General features: G+C 49.2%; 3 protein-coding genes across 3 annotated transcripts; 2 read left to right on the top strand and 1 right to left on the bottom strand.

Moving 5' to 3' along the window:
- Positions 1-568: 568 nt before the first annotated feature.
- CGCS363_v005059 (FAD-linked oxidoreductase ZEB1) lies at positions 569-2,612 on the bottom strand (the record flags this gene model as incomplete). The annotated part of the gene is made up of 2 exons (XM_036636908.1): positions 569-2,457; positions 2,519-2,612. 2 exons carry the CDS (start codon positions 2,610-2,612, stop codon positions 569-571), a joined length of 1,983 nt encoding a protein of 660 aa, XP_036498434.1.
- An 8,601-nt stretch (positions 2,613-11,213) lies between these two features.
- Positions 11,214-12,742, top strand: CGCS363_v005058 (uncharacterized protein; the record flags this gene model as incomplete). Its single annotated transcript, XM_036636907.1, has 4 exons — positions 11,214-11,460; positions 11,537-11,562; positions 11,611-12,113; positions 12,169-12,742. The coding sequence occupies 4 exons, from the start codon at positions 11,214-11,216 to the stop codon at positions 12,740-12,742; spliced, it is 1,350 nt and encodes a 449-aa protein (XP_036498433.1).
- Positions 12,743-14,908: 2,166 nt separating this feature from the next.
- Positions 14,909-16,031, top strand: mat2b (Methionine adenosyltransferase 2 subunit beta; the record flags this gene model as incomplete). Its single annotated transcript, XM_036636906.1, has 4 exons — positions 14,909-15,093; positions 15,149-15,168; positions 15,234-15,686; positions 15,736-16,031. 4 exons carry the CDS (start codon positions 14,909-14,911, stop codon positions 16,029-16,031), a joined length of 954 nt encoding a protein of 317 aa, XP_036498436.1.
- Between the last annotated feature and the right edge of the window lie 838 nt (positions 16,032-16,869).

The raw sequence follows: 16,869 nt of genomic DNA, 5'->3' as shown, positions 1-16,869 counted from the left end.
ACCTTGAAATTCAGAGGCAGGTTATGCGCCTGTCCGGGTACGGTTTAGCGTGAAATTGAAAGTGGGGCGCGCAGTCAGGTACGTCTCCGCCACTGAGCCAGCACCTTCCTGCCAAGCATCATCCAACTTGGGCATACGAAGTACAACGTCGCCGTATGTTGCAGGGGGATCGGAAGAGACCGCCTCATTTTCCTGTGTCTGGGCGACTACATTTTCTGTGTACTTTGTGGCTCTAATGAAGAGGACGACGATACACAGCGATAACAGCAAAGATTACAACAAAGAGACGATGACGGCGGTAAGGAGAGTATAGCCACAGAATAAACGAGAAGAACGACGCTGAAACCGTCAACAAAAGCCGCATATCCATCATCCAGAGGTCTGAATATCGATATCTTGATGTCTACATGGTTTAAACTTTGCTATTCTCGGGCGTTGAGATCATCTACTAATGTTGGTTTAGGCTGCAAGTGGCGCGAATTGGCCTTGTTATATACAGCGACAATATTTACAGAGAAATGAGGAGACAATGCCCTCAAAATGATACAAAATCCTACACGTCAATCAACTACTCTTTGCGGCACAACTTGCTGTTCTGGGAGGGCAAGTTACCCATAATCATCTCCGACATCTCCCAGTTTTCGGATCCGACGCCATTCTGAGCGTAGAAAACGTCGTTGGGATCGAACCTCTTCTTGAGCTCGAGAGCCTTGTCGTACTTGGTACCCCAGAAGGCCTGGGTGAAGTCGGGCTCAATGTAGTCCGACTCAGACATGTACGCGCCGGCGCCGGGCGAAACGTCGCGGAAACGTTGCATCCAGTCGAAAGTGAGGGTGTCACTGGCGTTCTTGATGACAGACTCGTCGGCCGTGGGATCCCAAAGGGCGGCCGTGATGCAGTGCATCACAGTCTCGCGCCAAGCAGAGTTGACGGCGTTGTCGGGGTATCCCTCAGGTGCGGCAAAGATGTTGAAGGCGACGATGTAGCCACCGTCCTCGACAACGGACTTGATGGCGTCGAAGGTGGCGTTCAGCTTGGTCTCGTCCTCCCAGTTGGCCTTGGGAAAGAGGCGACTGGCTTGGCGAATCGCGTTGGATCCCCAGGGCTCGAGAGGGAATGAGACAGACCAGGCATCATAAAAGTTTTCGTACTCTGTATAGACGGGCTCGACGTTTAGGCCAATCTCAGCCCACTTTGCGAGAAGAGGCGCCGTCAAGTTGCGGAGCTCCGTCTCTGTCATGTTGGGCGCCCACCAAGGGCCCATGTCGAAGGCGAAAGAGGTGCCGAGGTTCTGAATACGGAAGTATCCGTAGTTGGCATTGTCGACAGCATACTCGATGAAGCCATCGAAGTAGAGGCGCAGTGCGGTCCAGAACTGGTCGGTGGTCACATTGTCGCCGGTAGAGAAGGCAAAGGTGGCGGTGCTGACCTTCATCTTTGGGTAAGCCTTAACGACGGCAGATGTCACGACACCGTACGTTGAGCCACCACCACCGCGGATGGCCCAGAAGAGGTCCGTGTTTTCAGACTCGCTGGCAGTCACGAAACGGCCATCGGCAGTGACGATTTCAAAAGAAAGAACGTTATCGGCAGCCATGCCGTACAGGCCGGACAAAGGACTGTGGCCACCTCCCTGGACGTAGCCACCCATGACACCGACGGTCTGGCCTTCGCCACCGATGGCAGTGACGCCGTTCTTGTTTGCTGCCTCATAGACCTCGAAAGCCCGGACACCTGCACCAAGCTTGAAGGCAGGGCCACTGTAGGAGTCCTGCTTGTAGCTCTCGAAGAACTTGATCTCGTTGAAGTTATGGGTCCAGATGGACAGCGAGCCGGCACCGGTAGACTTGGCACCGAAGTCATGTCCGGTGTTCTTGACGACAAGGCGGAGGTTGAGGTTGCGGGCGAAGTTGACGGCCAGTTGAACGTGAGCCACGGTGGTCGCCTCGACAACATACGAAGGCAGACCGCCAACCTTGCAGCTAGTCTCGCCGACGTTGAGGGTCGGAGGCATGCAGTTCAATCCTTCGAAGAGGACAGCATTGATGGCAGTGGGATCTTCGGTGTGATAATACGAGCCGTTGACCCAGTTTGTGGTTAGGAAAGCGCATTTTGCCTCATCGTAGTTGCCAAAGTCGTCATAGCACACAGAGGCTTCGGGTATGGTCTTGGTGAGAGCACCACCGAGAAGGAGGTCGAAGACACCCCATATCAGACTGTTGGGGTACAGGATGTCTCCGGGGTAGGTCTTGCATCGGCCGAAGAGAGATCTCTTGTTGACCGAGGTGGCATCATCGAAGCCAAAGAGGGAGATGTTGGACAACTCAAGGGTCGTCAGGTTGGCGAGTACAGCATCGGTCAGCTGAGCCTTCTCTTGGTCGTTGAGACCAGCAGATGTGCTTGCGACAGCGACATTAGCAACCTCCGCAGCCGGAGCGACGGTGGAGTTATCGGCAGCTGAGAGATCGTCAGTTGGAGAGAGTCCTGGTCGAAACAACACACACCCAGAAGTGCTCACCAATTTCTTGGCCATCGACCTTGATCGTCTGGGCCGAGACCAGTTGACTGACAGACAGCAGAGCCGCCGTCCAAACAGAGCGCGTCGAATACATGATTACCACGTGGATTCAGACGCGAAGGGCTGCTAACGGACGAATAGGTGTGTAAGAGATGACCACCCAGACGGGAAGAGGCGCATCAAATATATCAAAACTCCGTGGTCGACAACGGTGGCAGCGGGGTGAACGCGTGGAGACCGAGATGAGCAATGGAACGCTAGACTGGACGGTTGGACCAGAGCCCGAGTCGGTGGACACGGCAAGACCAACAACGGAAATGGCTTCGCAACGCCACCAACGAGATCGAATGATGCGGCCGGCAAACGGAATTATTCTATGTGGAGGCTGAATGTCAATAGTCTTTGGTTGTACGCTTTGTCCGTATACAAATTGACGCAGGGCAACGCATACACGGCCAAGATACAATATTTGCAGGGCTCTTCTAGGACTATTCCACTCGCAGCAGGCAAAGTTGGGGGCGAAGATACGAAAAGGAGCGACTATCGACGGGCAAGGTCCTGGACGGGCGCAGCGGACAGCGGATGCACAGCAGGCATCATTCGCTGGGTCACAGTCCTCCTTTGATTACAGCAGCCAGAGAATTTCCTGCGTAGGACCCCTTGAGGGAGATGAACAATGCCAGCCTGAATGGAGTTGGGTGAGAGGCAAGGAAGCGGCGACGAGCCGAGTGATACGGCGCCGAGGAACGGCAAAAAGTCTTACACCAACACGGCTCGGAGAAGGAAGGCAGAATGCTACAGTGATTCAACCCTCGTCGTCCACCTCGATGTGCAGCTTCATCTCCACTTGGACTCGGCCTGGTCAAGGATCTCAAGGATCTGGTACAGATTGGCGGCCGTTGAGTGGCTGGACGTTGGAAATCGGAGTCTGGAGCACTGGCTCCTTGGCCGAGATGGCGGCCCCCGCACACTTCGCCCAGGCCCAGTAGCCCCGACCCTTGCCATGCATGTTGTTGTCATCTCGGTCCTGGTCGACGTTGGGTTGTGGAGGTATGCCGACCTGACCGGCGCAAGATGCCCGGTCAAGTCGGCTAGACGGTCTTTCGACCAACTGCAGTATCTGCGCATCAACATCCCGCGGAGGTAAGTCTGCCTTGGGGAAAGTTGCCCTGCTGCCAGTTGATTTCCTCTTCTCAGCAGGTGCAAGCAGATACATCAGCTCACGTTTGGACGAACCATTCTCACTGCACAGTACGTCAAGCTCGGCCAACTGAGTCAAGTCAAGAGTCCAGTCCGGTTTCTTTCTCTTCCGGCTTGTTCAACTCACATCTTTTCTTCTTATCCTTCTCCACGAGGTCCACTTGGCGGTTTTGCCATTCGCCGCTTGATCCACACCGCCAACACTACCTTGAGTCGGGCCAGCGTTTAGTGCGCGGTTGGATGCGATGGGAGATGCGCAAGTATAAAAGATTGCCGTGGAGTACCCCTCTGTGGCGCCCCCCTGTCCCCTCCGCGGCACCCTCTTAAGCCTAATTAGGTATGTAGCTGTGGCTTGCCCACTTTCGCGTAGTTATACGAGTAGCAGAGGTCAGGGCGTAGTTATATATCTCAGCGTTACCCTTAGAGACGAAGTAGTATAGTATTTTATAGTAAAACGTATAAAATATAGAGCTATATAGAAATAAGATATCCTAACCTAAAAAACTTATTTTTATATTTATTAATATTACTTAAGATAGCTCTCTAAGATTTTAGCTTTTAATAGCTTTATTAAGAAGGTCTATTAGTATTAATATAGTTTTAGTTATAGTATAATAAAAAATGGCCTCTGGCCAGCTACTGTGACTTTTACCTGGAACCTGTACTGCAACGACCTCCAACTTCACCCTTCAGCTAACGGCCTACTGGTCACGTGATCGCCCTGGATTTCTGCTCGGCCAGACAGTCCCGCAGATCGCCATCTCCAGCTTCAGCCCCATTTCCCCCACACGCGCTTAGGTGCGCCATCGTCAACAATCTCATCACCTTCAACGTCACTTCAACAACAACTTCACAACTTTGACTAGGTTCAATTATTACAGCAGACTTTCTCCAGCCTTCCGACCTATCTACCGACCCTCACGCACACCCTCTGTCAGCTCAGCCGTCTTTTCCGCCGCCTACGCTGCATCTATCTAAGCCTTCTGTCGACTAGGCTAACGTCTTTGCAGTCTACATTCGTCAGCAACGCCCGCGATTTAGCTTAGTCAACTTACTAGCTACGCCGCCCTACCAAGGACGTCATCAAAGTAGGCGCAAATGCCAGGATCAGCAGCAAACGCATCCACATCGTCGAGCGAGAAGCTTTACCGAAGCAGGCGGGCAGCCTCCACGCTATCGCCGCTAAGGTTAGCCTCTAGGACCTCAAGGCAGGACCTAGCTATAGCCATCTGGTCCCTAGGGCTCTGTATATTAAAGGGCGTCATCTTACTGATCGCCACAAGCCTAGCCCTGTGGTTAGTATCAATCTTAGTGTCTTAGGGCGTGCCTCAGGCAAAGCCTTACAGCATAAGATCCCATAGATCAGGCAGGATAGAACACATCGTGAAAGTATAGGAATCTAGGTAGTTTGCTTTAGTAGTATTAACTTAAGATTAAAGGTGAGGAATAAGCTCAAGGCTTAACGCGAGCGGCATCTTAAGTACATAGCCAAGACAAGCTTTTCCGTAGCTGAAGACCTTGTGAAGCCATCTCTGGTACGTGTCTCGCTCGCAGCGTAAGTCACGCAGGCGAGGCTGTTAACCTTGCTAGCAACAAAGCCATCGTCAACAAGGCTGACAGCCACAATGGTATGGCGAGTTAGGGTCGGCGCGGGCAGTTATTCCGGACCCTTAGGTACGTATACTGCAAAGCTACTGGACTGGGCACTAACCGAGGTGCTTTTACTACTTTTTCCCCTACTGTGAAAACCCCTACTAGGTGGGCTCAAAACTTCCTCAACATAGTATAATAAAAAATAAATTAAAAAAGAATATCTAAGGTATTATAATATAGTAAGATCTTATTTATAATTATAGAAGTAAACTAAAAGTTCTATAAGCTACTAATTATAGCTCTAAAACTTTAAAAATAAGCTATAAGTAGTTAAGTTAGATTACTATAATTAGTAATAAATATATATACTTTAAGATTAATAATAAGTATAACTACCTACTACTTAAAGCTAAATATTATATTACTAGCTATACTTTTTAAATTTAGAGTTAGTAGGAGGTTAGTAAAGAGGTTATTAAAGAGAAAGTAAAGTCCCTCTTAAAAAGTAGTAAGTTAATAATAAGAGATATTACTAGCTAAATTAAAGAGGAGATAAATATATTAATTTAAAAGTAAGATATATAGAATTTCTAGAGGACCTTATAGTAAGAGAAGTATAACCCCTTCTTATTAATATAGGTTTTTTTATATAAACTTAAGAGTAGCTTTAATATTAAGTATACTAAAGTATATAGAAACCTTAAAATAAGTAAGATTAATAGTATATTTTAGATATATTTATAGTATTTTAAAATATAATAGAGAAACTTAGAACTTTTAATAATAAATAATATATATAAAGTTAGTAAAGGTTTAATATTAAATATAGTAGAAAAAAGCTTATTAGAAGTAATAAGTTAATTAATTTAATATACTATTATTTTAGATTATAGGAATAACTACTATCTATATAACTTTTAATATTATATTTTACTTTATTTTTAGAGAGGATATAGTAATATTTAAGTAAATATTAATATACTTTAAATTAATAGTAGAAGTAGTATTAATTACTTTATCTAAAGTATTATTAATAAACTTTAATAAAGTACTTAAAAAAGTAGTAAGAGTAGTATTTAATATAATACTATAGTAAATTTACTTATAGTATATACTAAAAAATATAGTATTAAATATTAAGTAGAAGTAAGATAGTATACTTAAGGAGGGATTACTTATAGAGTTAAATCTAAAGTAGGCTACTTTATAGCCTTATTAGAATAATCTTAGCTTTAATAAATCTAAGCTTTCTAATTTATTTAATTTAACTATAAATAGAGCTAAAAATTTTAATAGTTTTAATTTAGAGGCTAATATTACGCTTAATCACTCTAATAAAGCTAATAAGTACTTAATAGTTAAATTAATCCCTCTAGAAGCCTTACTTAATAATAACTCTACTTTAATAACTTATATTAATGCTATACTACTATTATATTTTTTATCCTCTATAACTAATAATAACTTTAAATATTCTACTAATAGCTTTTTACACGCTTAAAAGGTATACTACTATATATTAACTAAAGCTAAGTTTAATAAAAAATAGGTAAAACTCTATAAGATATTTAAGGATTAGCTATACTTTCTTAATTACTTTAAAAAGACTTATATTCCCTTCTACTTATAGTTCTATAAGTATACTATTAAAAATCTCTAAAATTATAGTATTAAAGTTATTTCTTATATAGAGTTAGCCTATACTAAACTTAAGAGTTACTTCTATAACTACCTCTTTAACCTCTATAGCTTCTATATTATTATTATTAATATAGTAAAGAGAAAAGAGATATATTATTATAACTATATTAGTAACAAAAAGTTACACTTTAATACTACTTACTTTAATAAGAATATAACTAAGTTACTTATTTTTTAAGTTAGTTTAAAGGTATTTAATATAATTTAAGGTTAATATAAGGCTATAGAGGCTGTTTTTTTAGATAAATCACATACTAAGAAGTTAATAAAGTATATTAATAACTTCTAATAGTAATAAGGCTTATTTTACTACTATAACCTTCTTAATTAGCTTAAATTGAGGGATCTATTATATTACTTATTATATAATAATTATAATAGCTACTAATAGCTTAATTAGACCTTAGTTTATTTATATCTACTATTCTAATTAAAATAATAACTAATATATATTTTTAGCTTAAGATTATTACTCTCTATAAGGTAATATATAAGCTTAACCTTAATATAATATTAACTTATTATAACTACTAATAAGCTACCCTAATTATTAATAATAATAATACCCTCTATATAGCACTAATATAGACTTTTTAAGGCTTAAACTTAGTAGTAGTTAACTTTTATAATATATTAATATAGTATAAACTCTCTACTTAAGAGCATAATATAGTACTTACTTTAACACTATTAACTATATTAATAGCGTTAACTATATAGTTATAAAAGAAGCAAAAAATAGTAGTAGAAAGAGCTAATAAAGCTCTTATAGCTTAACTATAAGCTTTAATTAAAGCTACTATTAATATATTAATATAGTAATAGTTTACTTTATAATAGCTATTACCCCTACTAGTTTTTTACTACTTATTACTATCTCTACTACCTTAGCTTTTACTTTAGTAAAACTACAGCTAAATACTACTTCAGCCTTAGTTTAAGTTAAGCTAGCTAAGCTAGTAGTATCTATTACTTCTATAGCTTTTAAATTAATAATAATATTATAAAGAAGTATTATACCTACTACTAAAGCTACTACTACTATAGAAGCTATAGGGAGGGTTTTTTAAGTACTTTAGGTACTTTAATAATTAAATAATTAATATACTATTTATTATATAACTTATTTTATATAGTAATACTTTTAGTATAGCTACTACAGGAGATTTACTTATGGCTGTGGCTGCCACAAACTGCTTAATTAGGCTTAAGAGGGTGCCGCGGAGGGGACAGGGGGGCGCCGCGGAGGGGTACTCATTGCCGTGGGTTTCTCCTGTCCACGGTATCCCGGCGACTTGCCAGATTCGGGTTGTTCGCAAGCAAGGTCTCGCTGGACACCTCAATCCTTCGCTCGAGGCGACCTGCAGAGAGACTGAAGAATGAGGCACTTTTTGATTAAGGCACAGTCACTCCTGGTTCCAGGCGAGGATTTCGCTAGCGATTCAGAGACGTCCCAAGGAGGGGTTGGAACCGTCTTTGCAGAAGGGAGGCTCCATGTTGCGAACGCACACCGGCCGTTTCGTTTTGTTGGCTTGTTTAAATCCAGGAACCATCCGTCATCTATTTACCGACTCACAATCAAGCTTAAGCCTGTCGCAACTGACGAGCACAGAACGAACTTTGTCGGGCGATTGCGCGGCGTTCATCTCAACTCTCGGGGCTCGGAGCGAGTTCTTCTCAAGACATTCCGAAGCCTTTTGGCTTCAGCTGGGGAGCATCATACCCAAGGCCGAAACCCGTCTCGCCTCTTCGCCTTCGTGTCTGCCGCGCGAGATTTACCCTGATAGAAATCTGCGCTTTTGCCATTCGGGGATGGTTGCTCGGCACGAGAGGAGACATGCTCTGCGCGGGACAGGGGTTGTCCACACCCGGCGCGAAAATATATGAAGTTCCCATGCAATTTCTACCCCGGTGGACTCGCAACTCCTGCCGGAGCATCGGATGCCGCACCGCTTCCCGCAAGTGATCACCAACAAGCGGCAGCGCAGAGGCCAGCGCTTGATGCTATCTTATCGCCTGCCTGTCTAGTGAAGTTGGAGTCTGGTTTCGACCTACGACTCTGGGGGCTATGAGTGTCGAGTTATGGGGGAGCGCATTCTGAGATGTCGACCAGTTCTGCAGTGAATGACACGTCGATTTCTCATCGATTTGGTCGACTGGCTGCATCCAACAATCAACCAACAACCACACTCACGTTGAGCCAGCACGGCACTCGCTAATTCCCCGGCTGTCATGCAGTGCTCATTTCTTCACGCCAACGCGTTGTCTCTCGGCTTTCGCTCGTCTTCAGCGGCGCAGCAGCTCTCACATGCATGTAACTGCCAGCAAATTTCCCGGCGCAAGACGGCCGATACTTGTTGGATCCAGGAAGTCCGCCCGCAACACCCGACCATCACCAACTTCTCCTCGGTCAGGTGAAGCCAGGTTTGGGCAAACCCCCTATCCCGATGCAGTGCATCGTTGTCAAACACGGGAAAGTCACACAATGCCCATCCTCAATCTTTCTCCTTCACTGCCTCTCCGCCATCTGAAGCAGCCACACTAGCAAAAAGCCCTTTGGTGTGGGAGGGGTTTCACCTGGTCCGAACGCTCCTGCGGAACCCCGGTGTGTGAAGGCGTACCTGCATCCCGGGATCCCGCCTGAACAACATCGACGTCGTTGGAGTTGCGCCCTCCTCACCCAGCCAGTACGAAACCAATACGAGCGCCTTCGCGATTCATCCAAGGACCAGCAACCTCCCAGCCAACTGATCCACTATCCCGCGCCTTTTTTTTGTTGTTCCTCTCGGCCCCACGAACCAACTGGACCGCCGACATGGGGAATCGTTCGATATCCCATCCAAGGCAGGGAGACAAACACAGAGACAGACACAGAGAGACCTAAGGAAGCTCCACATGCCCACTGGGGCGAGATGCAGCCCGCGATCGAAATACGTACTTCGGTCCCCCGCTCTGCAGGCCAACATCCTACAGGTCGCAGCTGCACCAACCCGCCTGCAGAACCCATTCACTTTAATTTCTTCCATGCTCAAGTGAGTTCCAGGCCAGGCAGCCATGGAGAGAGCAGATGCTTCTTCGGCTTCCTTTCCTTTTTGATAACCGATTAATGGGTCCGCGAAGAAGAGGACGCACTCGTCTTCGCGCACCCCCCATCTTCAGCAACCTGAGTTGTTAGCAACCCGATGGAGACTCTCCGACATGAGCCCATTTCCACGCCGTTGGCAGCTGTCAACTAGATTGCACTTGGAACTCTTCACGCGGGATGGCAGCGGGTGTTCCCCCTCGGCTGTAGCTGGTACGCCACGAAAGTCTCAACGGTCGCAAGTGCTGTCACGGGAGAAGCAAGGTAGGTAGCATCTTTCTGGGCGTCTTCCATGGCACGGCCCCAAGACAGATCGACGGGTGGGATGGTGTGGGAGGTACCAATTCCAAACTTCCGGTCCTCATACTACCATCCACACAGGGCTGGATCGTCTGTTCCAATCTCTGGTGTCTTCTCCTTCTCTGAGCCACTCGCCTTCATCCGCCCTCGGCTCCCTCTGCGGCGAACGTATATCCTTGTCTTGATATAAACAAGGGGTGCGTGGATGGGCCGTCCGCAGTGTAGGGTTACCACCGTCCGCAGGCCCAAGTGATCTATCTCTCTCTCGTCCTTCCTCTCTCTTCAAGGGGTCTCCCGTTCTTGCATGGCCACACCCACCCACATGAGTGGTACAGAAGCTGTTTTGGAAGAAATCCGGCGCCACTTGGGGCTGGACTTCCCAGGCAGAGGTCACCGAGAGGTCAAGGTCTGCCGCCGTTCCGTTTGGCTCATGCTTTACCGACCCTGTCGCTGCAGAAGTGGGAAGGGAAGAAAGAAGGAAAGGTAGACCCTTTCAGCTCGCACTAGGGCCTAATATGTGTGCCTCTTGCGAAGGAGGAGCCTGGTAGGTGTTGTAGGCGCGTAGTGTGGCCAAAGTAATCTATGTGTTCCAGGGCGAGCAAAGCAAAGAAACAAAACGCCTTGCCTTACTTTGTGGTTCCGAGTCTTCAAGCTAGGTGTTATGACATATAGAACCCCCATCCCTCTCGAACCTTTCTTGAACCGATTTCCGCGGCACTGTGTTACGAATCTGATCCATATCAGCCAGCCAAGGCTCCTTTGAGCTTGTGAACTCGCGCGGGATATCGAAGGAGGCAAAGAGAACAATAACAGCCGGCCATGTCGCAGGCCATCGCGGCTCTAGTCTATGCGGCGCAGGAGGCCCGGGACACAGCGACGACGACGGCAGCAGCCTCGCCTGCCACGACATCTTCGACGTTACCGCCCGTCGGCGACGACTACCCGTACCCGGAGACGGGGCTCCAACAGATTGGCTTCTTTATTCTCTTCTTCTTCCCGGCTTTGGCGCTTATTGTGGTGGGATTGAGGGTGTATAGTCGAGTCAGCACGAAGCAGTTCGGATGGGGTAAGTTGGTTGTCAAAGCTGGCTTGTCTAGTTAAGTCCGCGAGATCTGGGCTCTGTGACTAACTGTAGCTTTTAGATGATGGCTTGATATGTTTTGCAATGGTAGGTTCCAACATTTACCTTGCGTTGAAGCGACTAACATCAGCACAGGCGGAGTCCATCGCCGAGACAGGAGCATCCTACATGGGCATGCGGTACGGCTTCATCGGCATCCACGTCTACGACATCCCTCTGGTTGCAGACAACCGTCTCGGCAGTTTGTGGAACTACATCATTCAGCTCCTCTACAACCCGATCCTCGCCCTCGTCAAGACGTCGGTCCTCATGTTCCTCCTCCGCCTAAGCGGGCAGAAGCGGCGCATCCGCTTCGCCCTCATCGGCCTCAACATCTTCAACCTGACCCTGATGGTCGCCATCTTCGTCACCGTCATCTTCCAATGCCAACCCATCAACTACTTCTGGGAGAAGGCGGGCCGGAACCCGCCCACGGAGGGGAAGTGCATCGACATGAACGCCTTCTACGTCAGCACCGCGTCCCTGACCATCCTCACCGACGTGCTGGCCCTGGCGATGCCGTTCTGGATCTTTCTAGGACTCAAGATGCCCACGAGGGTCAAGATGGCTCTACTTGCCGTCTTTGCCCTGGGAGGAATGTAAGTTTCCCGCAACCTCCTCCCGAGTACCTCGGCTTACACAGGCTTCCTCCAGCGTCACCGCAATCAGCATCCTCCGCCTCCTCTGGCTCGTCGAAGTCGGCTACCACATCAACACCACCGACCCGACCTACGACATCCGCTTCACCTACTCCGCCGTCGAGACGAACCTCGCAATCATCACCGCCTCGGCCCCGGCTCTCCGCGGTCTCTTCCTCCGCTGGTTCCCCAAGTTCTTCGCCTCGCTCAAGTCCTCCTCCAACGGCCGCTACGGCTACGGCCGCTCCGGCGACCCTACGAAAAAGTCGCGGACCACGGCGACGGTGACCACCAACACGCGCGGCCGCAGCGGGACGACGAACCGCGACAACACCTTCCAGCTCAAGAACATGAAGGGTCGCTCCGAGATCAGGGGCCACTCGCCGACGACGAGCGAGGAGGAGATCATGACGTACGACGGCATCATGCGCACGACCGAGGTGAACATTGTGTACGATGACAAGAGGGACTCCACGCCGAGGCCGCCGCCAGCCGGGGGCAGGGCGCCGCCACCACCGATGGATAGGGGCCCCGGGAGGAGTCATTACGATACCAAGCTGTACTCTACCAACAGCTCAGAGAGTTTCTGAGAGAGGCCCGGGGGAGGATGGGAGCGGGTTTCTCCCCCTTTTCCTTGGGTCGCTCGTTTTTTGCCGCCATGATGACGATTGCATTGTAGTACAATATAGATTAAAGATACCTCACGCGCACACACACTGCGAAAACAAAATCGATTTTTTCCCTCTTGCCGCTCTCTGCCTCTTCTTGGTGATGCTGCGGTTACGCTGGACGTGGAAGTCGGTCACGAGCCGCGGGGAAGGGATTCCCATGCATATAACGCCGTGTTATAGACCATTGCCGCTAAGAAAAGACGCTCGCTCGAGGGGACGGGGGCCCAATGGTACCCAAGCACAGGAATAGGCAATATACTTGATACTTACTTCCCCACCGCATCATCGGGAGTGATTTAGATCACACCCGCTTTTATTCTTTCTGGCCTTGCGACATGGCCTGTACGCGTTCTCGAAACCTCGCCGGGGGTTGGTGGGCTTGGATGCTGTTTCTTTCTAGCGTCCAAGGCAGGGCCAAGCGCGGGTGCGCCACAGTGGGCTGCGGTTGTTCTGGAAGGGGGCACAAAAATAAAATGCAACGGGGCAAGGGCAGCATTGTCTGTGCAAGATGTGATGGGGTGAGGGAGCCGGCGTCGTGAAGAAGAGAGAATACCGGGCGGAATGTTTCCACAGGATATGCAAAGAACACGGTTTGATTTGGGTTTTGGATTCGAAGCGGGAGATGGACATTGGAGCACCGGGCCGTTGATGCAAGGTAATTTGCCAACGGTGGACACATGCGATCCCATCTCTTGGCGGAGAACGCCGTGCCGGTGGATGAAGGAGATGGGAAGAATGCTGTCTCGTTATTGCGCATGCCGTCCGGGCCATGGCACGGCACCGGACGGAGGATCGAGATGCGGTCCCAGAGTTCTTCCTCGGTTTAATTTGGCTTCATCAGAACTCACTTCGGAGGGGAGATTGGGTCGCGGTATTACTTGCGCCGTAGAGCGTGCCGGCGGCTGCTGCTCCCGATGACTTCCATCGAAAGTTCGGCAGTGAGCCCTTTGCTTCAGGTCTTCCGGAGGGTCTCGTCCAGTTGCTAGCGGCGAGTTCCGCCGCGCAAGCTTTGCTCGAGGAGACGAAAATCTTGTTAATCGGTCTGCTTGCTAGTGTAAGGGCAGCTCTCCCTGTCCATGTCTTGAGACGCGCCGGTGGGAAGGGCTAGTCTGGGGCACGATGGCGCGAGAATCGGGTGCTGCAACGTCGAGGTGCTCTGGCGGACGATCTGATGTTATCTGGGTGCCCGGGCTATATAATAAATGCCGTGGTTATGAACATGTCAAAAGGGTTGGCCGCTGTCTGGGTATGATCACCATGCTGCTGACGTCTCGTGAGGCGAGATGTTGCTTACGCAGCGCTCGAGGCCCGTAAGCTCGACTGCTCCGTCGGCCGGAAGGTGGGCAGCGTGTAGCATTGGCTGATGTCTTGTCAAAGCCATGATAAAAGGCGCGCGGCCCAAGCATGGCGGTCCAGCGTCGTTGAGGGTTGTTCATGACTCGGGAGGTTTTTGCTCGAGAATTTTCGACAATTTCATTCCTGAAAAGCCAAGGGTCTGGGCAAAACCAGCGGTCTGCGAGTCTACGAGTGCCGTGCTCTGTTTCTCGCTGAAGATTTCGCTTCTGGTACATGGTGAGCCGGCGTCGAACTGGCTCAATTCCAGAGGATCGACGTTCTGCCCTTGAGTTCCGCAACATGCCCTTAGGCATGCTGCCAACTTCGGGGCAGCTTGAGCGTTGCTTCTGGTCTAGTTTTCCTGCCAGGTGAGCCCGGGCTGTTGCGGCGCCGAAGCCTTCGGAAGGACCCGTGGATACGTCGTCAACCAGTTCGTCTGAACATATTGCAGAGTTGACCTGTGAGGCTTCGGGGTCCTGGTTTCGAGAGAAACAGGGAGGTCACAGTTTACGCTGTCTCTATGCATTGTGTGAAGATGATGTAATTATCCGGCACACCGTCCAATTGAGTTGTCGCAGGTGAAGGAAACCCCCCACCGCGGGGTAGGTAGCTGAGGGGCAGCTAGAGCTTTCTATCATCGCCAGAGCGAGAGCATAACGTGACGAAGAAAGCGTTAACAGTTCACCAACTTAAATCGCGTTGTTACTTTTGACTTTCTTTGGGACTCTGATCGGAGCCTTGATACACGAAATGGCTGGAAAGGACGTCGTTGTGACTGGCGCGACCGGCCTCCTGGGACGCCAGGTCGCTAGAGCTTTCGACCGCAAAAGCTGGAATGTCAAGGGCATGGGATACTCTCGCGCAGACAACGTGTCGGTGTTCAAGGTCGATCTGGGAAGCCCTGCCGGAGTTGAGAAGTTTCTCGAGGAGTCCAAGTAGGTCGGCCTGCGCTCTTGATTTTTGGGCAGCTGGAGCTAATGTATCTTTCAGGCCTCGAGTAGTTGTGCACTGTGTGTCAACCCATGTCTAAACTTGCTTCATTTGCATCGAATCGCTCATCAATCGTTCAAAATAGGTGCGGCTCAGCGATATCCCGACAAGGTGGACAGCGACCCCGACGCCGCCAGAGCACTCAACGTTGCCGCCACCAAGTCACTCGCCAGCCTTTGTGCTGCTCGGGGCATCTTCCTCATCTACATTTCCACCGACTACGTCTTCTCTGGAAAGCCTGGAGAGGCCCCCTACGAGAATGACGCCCAGACTGGCCCTACGAACTTGTACGGTCAGACTAAGCTGGATGGAGAGCATGCTATGCTAGAGGAGTACAAGCAGGCCGGCCGCGAAGGTCTCGGTGTCGTCCTGCGCGTACCGGTCCTGTACGGTCAGGCAGAAACACCTGCCGAGAGTGCCACCAACATCCTCTTGGACACTCTGTGGAAGACACAAGACGGGCAGTCAAAGGTGAAGATGGACCACTGGGCCATCCGATACCCCACCAACACTGAAGATGTTGGTCGCGTGTGCCATGGTAAGCGCACTCTCTCATAGTCCCAGAAGTAGAGTTGACGGTGGATCAGATATTGCTGTCAAGTACACCGAGGCCGACGACCGTAGCTCGTTCCCCAAGATCCTCCAGTTCTCCAGCGAGGACAGAATGACCAAGTACGAGATCTGCCAGACGTTTGCCGAGATCATGGACTTGTCGATGGACGGCATCATTGCGAACACGGAGGGCAACGACCCCAATGCCAGCGTGCAGCGTCCGTACGACTGCCACCTTAGCACCAAAGCGCTCAAGGACCTGGGCATCGACGTATCGACAAGCGACTTTATTGGATGGTGGAGACGCGAGGTGCACGCTTTCCGACATTAATCTGGATCAGCCCCTTGCACGAACTGCATCGGCGAACTTCGACAGATGGGAAGTTATGGGCCGGCAGATGGGCGACGGAGCTGTGTAGAAGATGCCACTCTGCTCACAGGTTGGGATGAAGTTCCTCTGCCACTCTTGGCACTGGACAGGTAGCGTAAGACGCATTGGGCAGCACGTGATGGCGATGGCTGTTGTTGAGCTAGAAAATCGGTCCGCAAGTCAGGATGCTTCGTCAAAGCATCAGGGGGGGAAAGAAGGGACAGAGACAGGGACGCTCAGATGGGGCTCAGGAACAGGTTCATTCCACAATACGAATCCGTCTCTGACACTGAAATGCATATAGTGGTCTCTGCACGAGCGCGTCGCCTGTTCGCGGAAGTGTAAACACGGCACATCCAAGACGGCGTTCAGGGCTGGACTTGGAATGCATCGTGGAGAGAAGTGTGATGACACAATAGACCAGGCAAATTGGACATGAGCGATTGGCATCTGGCTCACGGGGCGCAGTTGCACCTCATTGTGCTGCGTGCCGGTGGACGCGTCTTGTGAAGAGGTGGCCCTTTTTTCTCAAATGCCTCTTGAGTGTCTCTCCATGTCTATCGGCGGGAGGTGGAGTTTTAATTGCAAGAGTCGTAGAAAAGCCTCCCTTGGTACCCCGTTCCTGACGGACCCGACTTATGGGAAGGAAGGTCTCGCCACTTTCCTTTTTTCCCTTTGGTAAATTTTGTTCTTTCTTTTGCTTCCTTCTCAGACCCGAGTTTACAGGTAATTTTCACCCCTGCGCTGTGTCAATTATTGCCGGTGGGCGGCAGCGAGAGCAGCGACAACTACAACGACG

Source organism: Colletotrichum siamense (genome assembly GCF_013390195.1).
Source record: "Colletotrichum siamense strain Cg363 chromosome Unknown KSG_Cg363_contig03, whole genome shotgun sequence".
Classification (NCBI taxonomy): Eukaryota; Fungi; Ascomycota; class Sordariomycetes; order Glomerellales; family Glomerellaceae; genus Colletotrichum; species Colletotrichum siamense.
Note: the sequence above shows the minus strand (reverse complement) of the source record. Positions and strands in the feature narration are given on the sequence as shown.